General features: G+C 41.4%; 1 protein-coding gene across 7 annotated transcripts in view; it reads left to right on the forward strand.

Moving 5' to 3' along the window:
• Positions 1-12,536, forward strand: part of pcdh19 (protocadherin 19) — a 57,102-nt gene that overhangs the window by 24,806 nt on the left and 19,760 nt on the right. For 4 of the 7 annotated variants that reach the window (XM_087851672.1, XM_087851684.1, XM_087851675.1 and 1 more), the window contains exons 3-4: positions 2,646-2,704; positions 5,111-5,283. In XM_087851672.1, the coding sequence (XP_087707798.1) occupies positions 2,646-2,704; positions 5,111-5,283 (232 nt within the window). Of the gene's footprint in view, positions 1-2,645; positions 2,705-5,097; positions 5,284-12,536 lie in introns of all 7 variants that reach the window. The other 3 variants (XM_087851670.1, XM_087851678.1, XM_087851673.1) reach the window with 1 other exon arrangement.

Consider the following 12,536-nt stretch of genomic DNA (forward strand, 5'->3'; position numbering starts at 1 on the left):
GCAAGATATATTGACATGTCCTCCAATTTGAGGTTGGCTAGAAATGTGGGGGAAGACATTACATTTCTTTACAGGAAGTTCAAGCTATTATTCCTCAGAATAGGCACTACCGACTGACTCATCAGTGGACGAGAATAAGCCTTCACATGATAGGCGTTCGCCTAATTCCACTAACAATTTGATAAGTGGAGAAAATAAACCACATTCTTGGTTAATGGGGAGCTGTAAAGTGGATGAAGAGCTGATGTGGAAGAGATGGTGATGCAACACTATCGACAAGAATATTATGAGGAATCTCTTTGCGTTGTGCACTCTTGAAAGAGCTTGATGTAAAATCGTTATGTGAAATTTGCATTATCAAAAATACAGTTTGTTTTCAGTACAGGGACAGCTTGAGAGCAGCGGCGTGCACTCCTCTCTGAGGCTCACATAGGACATGTTAACCACACCAATTACAGGCTGCAGCCAGGGTGACATTTACAAGAATTCTTGTCGTTTAAATTAAGTTTGCTCCTTGTTACTCACGCCTTGCATTTTCATTTGTTTTCCTGCATGCACAGCCACTACAGCAGATGAAGCAGTTTAATGCGTGATCAAAATGCAGCGTAGGTAATAATGTAACGCAGTAGCAGATCGAGTATCTGCACTGGAATCGTTACAGCAATGCACAGATAGAGCACTACGCAGATATTCGTGAAAAATAGCATACTTGCATACATCGCATACATGATTTATCTGTTTGCAGGTTGCCGTTACCTTTGATATTTAAAAAACTCAAGCTGATCGGGAACAAAAGGAGTCAGGGGTAATACAAAGAAACAAACACTGTGTGCTTCAAATTATGGGATAATAATAAAATGTTAATTAAATTCCTTTTTTAATGAATTATCTTCCCCATTTTAATGAGTTAAAGTTTAATTAGGGGTAAATGGTAAAAGGGAAAAGGAATGATGTTAACCTTCAGTGCATCAATATATTGCATCATAATTTAACAAACCCCAATCAGAAGCCCACGTTGCACCGTTGCTTATTATCATGCATTTTTCCTGCAAAAATAATAATAATGAGGCATAAAGGAGGTGAGAAGGCAAGCAGGAGCTCTTCTGCTTATTTAAGACAGACTATTTAAAGGTAAACAGGCTTGTGCTATAGAAAAGTTTTTAGCCACTGTGGGGACACGACGTGTGTCAGACTCTGACGGCACATTTCGTGATTAAAGCCAGGTGAGAATGGCATCAATCTGAACAAATTAACGTTAACAGTCTCTTACATTTTTCATAAACAGCAAATAGGTCACAGGAGCCGTTTGCCAGGGGTAAACGCTGTCATCTTCCAGCATCGCTTCTATTTATTTATTTATATTTATTTATTTGAAAAAAAAAATCCAAGAAAACTGGGACTGATGTTTGACATTTCCTCTGCCCCCCCCCCAACCTCACTGCACAGACTCATCTGCATTGTGGTCTCACTTCCACTCAGACGTTGAAAAAGTTCAAAATCAACCCCATTAACATCTAATAAGGAGAGCGTTCGCACAGTTGCACACTGAGTTTTAATCCAAATCTGTCTGGTCACCTCGTATGACAGCTGCAGGGCCGCTGCTACCTCAACAGCAGGCTTCTGTCAAATGTGCAGCTCACTTGATAATAAGCAACTACGCTCCGGTGCCAGCATTAACCTTTCTTACCATCAGGGTGACTTTTTTCAACAGGGCTTTGATATCGGTACACTGTAGACTTTCCTCGGCTGTTATCAGGATACAGTATCAGCACAATGGAATTTTAAGTGAAGGGCCTCGCTTTCTTTTAGGAGAAAATACCTGCATCTTATCAAACCTTGTCAAAAGGGTCGCGTCCCGGCTTTTTGCAGGACTGAGCGTGTCCTTTGAGAGGATTTGATATCCTATGGCCTTCTGGCATCTTACCTTGTGTAAGTAGACGCTTGGCAGATGTAGGGAGGGTCTACCTGCTTAGTTTACACTAGTTTCTCTCCTCTCGTCAGACATTATCCTTGCTAAATGAATGTTGGGGAGAAAAAAATGAATGTAAGATCTCTTTGAACTGCGTTCTCTAATGTGGGTCAGAGATCTATCGCATGCATATTCTGAAAGCCTTTTCATCTGCAATTGCAAAGTTAAGATTCCCCTGGTACATTCTTAATTTCATCTACTTCTCTCGCAGTTATTTATTTAATATATCCACATTAATGTCTCCTCAAACAAGTGAAGAGTTCAGAGAAGAAAAAAGGGAAACTTTTCTTCTCCTTCTGTCTGCGTGAGTCTGTCCTCCCTTATGACTCCATTTTAAAGACAGTGGGCTGACCGGCAGTGGAGGGAGGGAGCAAGGGATCGAGAGCAGGGAGGGTGAACAGGAGAAGGGAGGCTGCGCTCACTGCAGCACTCTCCTCAGCTCTCAACTCCCAGTCAGCCTCTCTGTGTGTGTGCTTTGAAAGAGAATAGGACTCAGCCCTTTGAAAGCCGAGGCTGCTCACCAGGGCCTTTGTGTAAAATAACATCTCTACTGAAAGCCAATTACTGGTAACATTATTTTGGTTGCTTCCATTATTAAAAGTACCTCTCTCTGTTGCCCCCATCATCCCTCCACCACAACCCCCACCCCACCTGCTCCGCCATCACTCTCTTACAGACGGAGAATTATTCCATTGACTCCAGTTATGTGAACAGCAGAGCCCACCTCATTAAAAGGTATGTCTTGATTAGGAATTGTTACCAGCACCTCATTACCATTGTTATCTGTAATCGTTTTATCTAATGAGCGCACGGCTACTGTTGCAGTCGTTTTCATGTGTTCCTGCATGTTCTTCATTCTGTATAATTGCAAGGGGAGGATAAGATTATAGGATATTACTCTAAAATAATGTGTTTAGTAGACACTTGTTGGAATGAGGCACAAAGTCATACTTTCAGATTATTAAATTACACAGGGCAGCAAATCTGCAAGTAAGGATTTTCATATTTGTGATACACTTATGCACTTTGCTTCATTAATTACACATAAACTTGAATTTTATCAGGTAAACGGAAAAAAGAAACAACTACCTAATCGTCATATTATTCAATTCAATTCAATTCAATTTTATTTATATAGCGCCAAATCACAACAAAAGTCGCCTCAAGGCGCTTCATAGATACAGAGAAAAACCCAACAATCATATGACCCCCTATGAGCAGCACTTTGGCGACAGTGGGAAGGAAAAACTCCCTTTTAACAGGAAGAAACCTCCGGCAGAACCAGGCTCAGGGAGGGGCGGGGCCATCTGCTGTGATTGGTTGGGGTGAGAGAAGGAAGACATTATGTTTAAACAGCCCGTTCTCACTCCTGAGGCGTAACATGCCGACGTTTTGTCACGTCCTGCGGCGTTCCTGAGGAACGCGAAAGGAGACCTTCGGCGTTCTTATGGTACGCGGCGGGTTATGGGCGAAATCCAGTGCAATGACGCTCCCGCGGTAATAGACGTTCCAGCCCTGTGTTCCAGCCCTAAACCTAACCTTATCCCTAGCCCTAACCATAACCTTTTTCCTGAGCTTAACCAGGATGTTAAATAGCGTGTTTCTAAGCGATTTGAAGAAAAAGAGCGAACATGTGTAGATTGAGTCCATACAGTTCTCATTTTTCCTCATTTTTCCGAGGTCGTCATTTAGGAACGTGGTGGGTAGCCTAAAACGTAATATGTTGACGATTTGTCACCTAGCGTAAAATGCTACGCTTTGGGAGTGAGAACGTGTTGGTTTAAAATATATTTTCAAAGAAAACAGTCATGAATGGACCATAATTGCCTACTTTTTCCCCCTTTGTCAGGGAAACAAGGATAAATGTTTCCATTGTGCATTGTTGTTCAGCTCACCCAAACCAGGATCTTGGATAGGGTTTGAGGAATTCAGGACTGGAGACTGGGATGGGTTTCATTTAATAATTCCCTGAAGCCAAAGAGGTTTTTGTAACCAGCCTCACTTTGTAAACTACAGTTCTCCCTTCTTACCTGCAGCTATAGAACATTCCAGGCTTCCTTTTGTTTGAGGCCATCCCAGCCTTTTGAAAACCCATTATGGCAATTTCTTCCCAAAAGAATCCCTGCATTAATGTAAACAAAGAGCATTCAAGTGTGGGCCTCTGCAGCACACTACAAAGAAATCCCCTCAGGAGCCGGGGAGCCTCTGGTCTGGGACAGGTGCAATTACAGTGATAACATCAGAGAGCCAGCATTACCTCCACTGCAGTCCTCTCTCCCACACTGGAGAATGTGAGGCTCGCACTATGGAATGCAGCTACCTTGCGCTGTCTTTTTGTGCGCATTAGTTCACTTTCATTTTCTCCTCCGTCTGTCTTCTTCTAACCTCTAACACCCTTGTCTGTCTTTACATAAACCCATTCATGTTTTCCCCCTCCGTCTCTCTCTCGTGCATGAACACGTGTTCATATATTCACCCCTATTTAGTGTTGTTTGTAAAGCAGAATTTGTTCCAGTGGGATGGAAATCAAGTGAAGGGAAATCACGCTGTTACTGTGCAGCTGTTGATTGTGCCCCCACACCCCACCCTCTTTATTGACTGTGAGCCCCAAACAAGACAGATGCTCAGTTTGTATGCTTCCAGCATTTTCTACATCCATCTTCCTTCCAGGAATTCCTGATTGCTTCAGTATTTGTTTGATTGTAGTGAGTGAGTGCCTCCTGTTTGTTCGATGCGATGTCCTTGAAGTCGGTGCATCCATCCAAAATGTCCCTGGCTGAAACATCCTGTGGCTGGTTTGCTATCTATGAAGTTGAAAAATGTCCACTTAATCCAAGAAGGCTCTCAGGAGATTTAAACGCCCTTCTTATTACATGGAAGTGCAAACAGAAGCTGGAAAGAGGTTCTGTTCTTTGAAAAGGTGCTTAACTTGGACTTAGAGCCGGTGAAAATTAGTATTCATCCACTTTGAATTGATGGAAATGCACCAGGTTAAAGAAAGCAACAAAAAGCACAAAAAGGGAGACGAAGCGAAAGACAAGTCGTCACAAACCGTCACATTAGATGGATGAAAAAGAGCGTTTTTAGGTGAGGTGACAGTTAATCAACATTTCCCTTTCCTCCCTCCTGGCCCCCATGTAGCACATCGACATTCAAGGACCTGGAGGGGAACAGTCTGAAGGACAGCGGCCACGAGGAGAGCGACCAGACCGACAGCGAACACGATGTCCAGAGGGGACACTATGTTGACACGGCTGTCAATGACGTCCTGAACATGACTGTTCCTCCTAATGTTTGCCAGCTGCCAGACCAAGGTAAGAAAACCTGTTTGTGTTTATGTGTGTGCGCACTGTGTGTGTTTAGAGGATTGCTACATCGTTTGGGATGTGTTTCAAGTTTCAAGATAAGACCAATGTGTATTTTTGTGTGCCACTGAGACTGTTTTTCTGCTACCGGAGCATCTTTTAAGATGCATTTACCCATTGGAAGTCTCAAATGTGCAAGTATATGAATAACATCACAGGTTTTTTTTGTCTTTGATGTTAGCACAGCTAATGTGAGGCATCTGTGACGGCGAAGGCTAGCCTTTGATACAGGCTTAGCCAACGTTATTGACTGATAGTAGCCATGTCTGCTGTTGAGGATGAGCTGACTTCAGATGTGCTTGAATGGCAGCAATTAGGCTCATAAAGGTAGAAGGTGGAAATCTACATATCTCCATGTGCCCTCATCCATTATTCAATTGGATCATTTAGCAGGGAATTAATGTTGATGTTTCATTTCTGACTCCCCATTTAAAAAGACATCCGCTTGGTTGGCAGAAGTCAGTGTAAGGGTCATGTTCGTTCTTAACTACTGCCAGTCAGACTGAGGTAGAGTGGGTCAGTTAGGGGGAGATTGGGGGGAAAAAGCAGGATATAGCTGTCTGGGAGTCCAGGATGTTGCTATATGCACTTGAGGGTATTTAAAGGAAGCACAGGTGCAATGGCAGCGCAAGAGTCAGTGTGTGAACCACTGCAGATATTTTAGGATAACCCCCATTAGGACTTCATTCATAGTGAGGAGGAAAGAGTGGACACTTGAGGACACTCTTATGGATATCCTCTGCATCGGAGCTTTACGTTTGCCCCAATTTGGAAACCGATGCCAAATTTAGGTTTTCCTTCCTCATTTAACGTTGACATAATTTTAGTTCCTGTTTTTCTAACACTGTCCTACTAAGGCTGTGTACTTTCTCACTACTCTACTTTCTTCTTTCGTAGCTTCATATAGTGGAAAAATTTTAATGAGCAAGAGAAAACGAAAAGGAATACGACTTTATAAAAAAAAAAAAAGCGCAAAGAAATGAAGATTATGTGATTTTTTTTTTAAAATAAATTATTTATCTATTCTGTCTATTTTTGTCAGTGGACTGTGAAGCGTGTGGGTGTGGTTGGCTCTTTGCTGTCGGTCCCTGGCGTATCTAACTAACGAGTTTCACTGTTGATATTGTTCAACTGGGTAATAATAACATCAATCAGCCCACATTTTACGTTGTTCAAGAATGGAGTGGTGCACGTGGAGACGCCTTCCCGGCTGGTAGTTCACACCTTGTAATGACTTAGCCGAGAAACACGTAGGGTCAGGAAGTATGATGACCAGAGAATCAGCTTGTGCTGGGTGTTACCCTGGTGGCGTCAGACGATAATGAACAGTGAAAAGCGAATCTGCTGACTATCGGTTGTCAGCTGTAATTACTTCAGAACCTGCAAAAACTTCCTGGGTCTCTAAAAAATGCTTCTAGTAGTGGGATCTCATTATTGGAGACAATTAGAAGTAATGTACATGAAGAATATTACGAGTGAGGAGAGCTCTGAGGCAGATCTTTTTTCATTAACACCACCAGTGATTGTATCTGTTTCAGCAAAACGGACGCATGCCTCCTGAATTTGTAATGCAGCAGCACATAGCCGGTAAACAGAACAACAGGCTATTTCACAGTGTCTGTCCTTCCCTTTGACCAGAACAAATAGATGATAATGAGGTTGCTGTTTGGAATTACAATTTGGTTTTTCTTTATTTTATTATTAATTTAATCGCTTTTAGCTCCAGACTCACGTTTGGCCTCTGATTTTTCTTTAGCGACAACAAAATACCTCGGTGGTTGCTTTTGGTAGTCATCCTGCAGCAGTGGTCACACCACAGAGTAATGAGAGGGCGGTTATAACTATTAAATAAATTGGGCAAAGATCGCACGCGGAAATGTGATGACATTCCAAATGAAATCATCTTTCTATTGCGATCTCGACGGTCTAATTACACGGGTAAAGGCCATGGTAGGATGGCATTATGGGCTGCTTCGCCGTGATGCATAGTCCTGTCTCTCCTGGCGTATCAGGATTTGACAATATCTTCTTCTTTTTTGTTGTTGCCGTTTCTCAGGAGAAGGCCGGCTTTTTCGCTTTCACGCTTCTTTCTCCCCGTCTGCTTAAAGTGTCTTGAGTACAAAAGCAGAAAGGTTTATGCAATATAGGAGTAGTTGAGCTCATCTGTTTTAATTGACAAAAACGGACACTATCTGTCAGCTCTGGTGAGTGAGTGGAGGGAATTTTCAGGAAACAAACAGGCACGTTCACTAAACACCCGCTGTTTAGATGTCTTCTGGGAGTAACTGTGTTGTATAGTGCACCTCTCCTGCCAGCAAAAGCACAAAACAAGTTGAGAGACTACAATTGCCAAAGGACAACAACACGCACAAGCTGAGGAGAGAAGAAGTTTGTTTTTTGTGTGTTTTTTATTGTTCTGTTGATAAGCGCTGAGAACAAAAGGAAGCCGAAACGGGAAGGGAGGTAGGGTTAAACTCTCGGGCTTTTACAGTGCAAATGTTTACTATTCCCAGTGTCATGTAAAGATGTTGTTTGCCCAGGAGACAATCTGTTACGGTTACACAACGACCCTGCATCCATGTCATCTCGTTGACTTTCATGCGGGAATCCATTCGTGTGATGAGATTCAGCTGCTAACTAGCCCGGCACCGTATCAGCGCGGGCATTTTCCCCACCTGAAGCAATTTAGGAGTTTCATATTTGGCTTTTGTCCATCTGTTGTGTGCCTTTTTTGTCAGTAATGCCTTTTTCAACAACATTATTCGTTGTTCCTGCACGAGCCAATACCAAGGTAACTTTGAGCGAAGTGCTTGTGAAGAGACTTTCGACTTAACCCTTTAAAGCCGATCGGAGCAGCACGCTCCGTTTTGCGTAACTATTTTTAAATCCCGGTAGCTCTGCAACCACGTGAGCTAGCGCAATCATTTTTTTTGCATATGAAACCGGAGGAGTTGTACTTACATCTTATGCCATCAGCTTGTCCTCGGTCACAGTTTCCTTCCACATATAGTTTTGCAAAAACTGCATAAAAAGCACTTGCAGAAACAAAAACATAATATTCCAGAAACACGCTTTGCTGATCCGATCAGCTGTTCATAACACTTCCTACGTTGGAATAGACGTCAGCGCGAACTATCGCATGTCCGCCATGACCTGCCTGAAACTGGAAGTGACGTCATTTTTGCGGAAATGTAGTTTTTTACCATCAGGGCCTCATGAGCCTATACTGGTGTTTTTAAAAGTTATGTTTGACTTTATGACTTTCTGTGTCGTTTCTGGGATGCTTAGGACTCATATTGCTGCTGGAAATAGTTTATTTTGATGCACATGCTGCTTTTTTGCAAATTTGCATTATAATATTTATTTTCGTTTTTCCTGCAGTGTATAAAAATTGGTGTATTTCAAAAATAAAACTATGAAGACACTCAAAATAAATTTCCTGTGGTGGGAAACTATTTTGTGCAACTTTTTTGTATTTACAGTTTTGAGGAATAAGCCTCTTAAATTTCTCCAACTAGAAATATATGTTAAAAAAAAAAAAAACGATTTTCAATTTTTTTGTAGTTTATTGCACTTTTTTTGCAATTTATGTAATTACTATGCACTTAATGCAGACATATTATTAAAATATAGGCTGTAATGGTTGTATTGATGTATAGCAACTTGAAATGCTCCCAAAAATGGCTCCACAGCATGTAAAAATATAATATAAGCTCTGGCGGACTTGGTTCTATGGTAGGTCTTAAAGGGTTAAATCTGAGTGAATTCGCTGAATCGATGCCAAGAATCGAAAAAGACGTGTGTACGTACTCTTTTTGAGAACCTGACCTTAACTATCCTCACCCTGTGGATTCGATTAAGGAAGTATCTGAAGAACAAATGACATTAAATCTCTTAAAATCTATAAAGGAAGAGATATCGTTAACATGTGATGGCTCGTATCTGCCAACAGAACAGAAATGAATGATATCGCTGCAACTATAAATTGAGAAGAGCAGCTATATAAAATGAATTCTTCGTTATCTTTATAGGCATGTCTGTGAAGTTGGGGGGATTTGGTTGAAATGTGCGCCATGCTAGCTTTAGCTCTGTAGAACTATTAGTGTCAGGGGAGAAGCAAAGGAGACGACGCTAAAGGAGCTGTGACAAAGGGGGCTTAATCTAGTTTTTTGACATCCTTTGATTGTCATAGCTCACATTTTATGGATATGGATGAGCCGTGGATTTCGAGGATTAAGATTCATGTAATGTTAAATCGCTCGAGTTATCTCCGCGGGAGGGAACGGTGGGGGCACGATGTCATTTCACAGTGTCCGATCTGTGCCTTTAGATTTTTGTGATCTCCGTTTCGGAATTGTATCCAGGTCAACGTGGAAGTGTTCTTCAAATAAAATCACTTTCTCTTGGCTTATTAGACTCAAAGGGATCTAAGACTGCTCAATTAGCCGGAGCAGGGAACAGGCCTCTTTTATTTCTGACATATTCCTTGGCCTCCACCTCCAGAGAATATCTCTCATCTATCTGTTAGCTCCCTGTGGGTGTGTGCCTGAAGCTGGAACCCAGGAATGGAAGCCCCCTCCGTGGGCTGCAAAATTCTCCATATTCCCTCCTTCCATCAGCAGATCCACAGGGTTTCACTGTTCCTAATTGATTTTCTTTCGCTTTTTCTCTCTCCCTCCATATGTCTCTCCATCTTTATTTTCTCTTCTGTTTCCGTCTACTGACTGCAAACATCTCCAACCCACATCTCCCAACTTTGTGCCAGTCGAGCAGTTCCCTTTCCCTGTTGAATTAAAGAAAGAGTAAAGGCATCTCACATGTTCCTGCTGCAAACTTGCCCTAAATTCACCGCGGGAACATTTCTAGTTTGCAGTTCTCTGATCTACTAACGAAAATGCTGACAGGTGTCAGAATCAGGAAGGCAACAGGAACAGGGCTGTGCTGACAACACGAGAAGGGGAGAGCGAGCCGGAGTCTGTGTGTGAGGGAGACAGAGATTGAGAGATGAGCTGAGAGTCTAGTAAGCAGTCTTAGCGAGAGGAAATAAAAAGAGGAGAAGAAGAAACAATCTCTGTGACAGGTGGGAATGATTTTTTCCCCTTTCTCTCACTCCAAGGTAACGTGCTGGAGGATTTGACTGATTCTCAAACAACATTTGATTGAATTAAGCATCAAAATCCTTGTTGTAATTAAGGCTGGCAATGACACGTGTTGCGTTATGATACTTTACGATCAGATTAACATATAAACTCTATACTGGGACCATCCATTTTGATTTGTCTAATCTAATGTGGAACCAGTGGAGGTAAAATGGCTGACAGTGACAAAGAGCTCAGAGCATTACGAGCATTAAGGAAGATAGAGTGCAAACACACTGCATGCTCAAGCACACCAGAGGACGCTTGCAAGCAGGTGTAGTGAACTCTGTAATGAACAACCTGGATGTAGATTTCTGCCTCCGAGCTGTGGAGAGTTAAAGGAAAAAGATAGAAATAAAATGTAATTTCATGCTGTGTCCATCTGGGCTTCAATTTCTTTCTATTTTTTTTTTTAAATCTTGTTTACGTCGCTGAATAAAATTCGGTGACTGTGAAGTCTCGGCTCTGTCACATTGAAATTACACCTGATAATGTAAAACAGCTGCCTAATTTTTGCGTGTTGTTAAAAAAAGGTCTTTCTGTGTCACACTGTGAAGAAGAGTCTAAACACTGCTCTTATTTGTTGTGATGGACCGAGTTGAAAAACAGGAGGAGTCCAGGGAATTATTAGAAAAATATAGTTTCCATTTATTTAACCCCCAAAAATTATATTTACAAGTAGGGATGCACCGATATCGATACTGGTACCGATACCGATACTGGTACCGATACCGATACTGGTATCGGGGCCGATACTGTAAAATGTGTGTGTACTCATACTCGTGAAAGTTAACCGATACCATGAACCGATACCAACTTATTTCATTAATCAGAGGGTGGCTTGTCATTTTTGTTGTAGTTTTTTAGATTGGCCACTAGGGGGGACATCCCGCGCTAAACAGGCACAGGGTTAGGCGAGTGAGACTGGCGGCTCCAGATAAAAAAGAGAAACTGGAGGCTGCTGTAGCTAGGCTAAACAAAATGTCAGCAGTGTGGAACAGCCAACTTTAACTCAGGTTTTGGAAAAGCGAAGAAAAATGTCAAGAGAAAATCCACGGGCAGTTAAAATAACAGAGGCTCTGACTCATTTTATCGCTCTGGATGACCAGCCACTGCCGGTTGTGGAAAACATATGATTGCTCCGTCTTCTCAGCGTACTCGAGCCGCGATATGAAATTGGACACTCTGCAATAATTTAAAAGTTTATTTTATTCTCAAACCTAATTTGTATTTATTTTATTCCAAACAGAAGTGTTTATTTATTATTCTGAAAGCTCGAGACAGTGCCAATAGTTCAGTGATATTTTGTTAAATTACAATGTGGAGACTCTGCAATAATTTAACAGAAGTGCTTATTTTTCACTTGAAATTTTTTTGTGGTCATTTTTATTACGATTTTATTTTTTATCGGCAGAGAATAAAATAAAACCTGTCTTCCAATTCATTGCATTTGTGTGTGTGTGTGTGTGTGTGTGTGTGTGGTAGAAGTATCAGTTTTTGTACTCTGTATCGGCAAGTACTCAGATCCAAGTATCGGTTTGAAAAAATTGGTATCGTTGCATCCCTATTTACAAGCATAATAAATGTTGAGCTCATAAAAGAGGTCAAAGAAACAAAACTGAACTTAGACTGCAAACTTAACGACCCAAATGACTGCTACAAACAAACATAACTGACCTAAACATGCAATGACATACAAGGGTATACATATATATAATGGCTGATCAGACCATTGTGACTCATGAGGGGTAACAAACAAAACACAATCATAAATCACAAACGATGCAGTACAATCTAGTTTGTTAATAAACTAAACACTAAAGAAGAAAATCAAAAACCCTTTAAATCCTAAACTCAAATATTTAATTAAATACAAATACTTTGTTTTTAAAGTAAAGAAAACACACATTCTCCCCTTCAGCAGGAAGTGGTGGTGTGGTCCAATTATCCCTCTTTGTATTTAATGGTTTCAAACCCTGGCTACCATCTTTTGTCCAGCAACTCCCAGCGATGATGGCAGGTAAGAAATAAAAAGACAAATGTTAGTCAGAAATCAAAGAAATT

Source organism: Neolamprologus brichardi, chromosome 2 (assembly GCF_056152115.1).
Source record: "Neolamprologus brichardi isolate AB-2024 chromosome 2, ASM5615211v1, whole genome shotgun sequence".
Taxonomy (NCBI): domain Eukaryota; kingdom Metazoa; phylum Chordata; class Actinopteri; order Cichliformes; family Cichlidae; genus Neolamprologus; species Neolamprologus brichardi.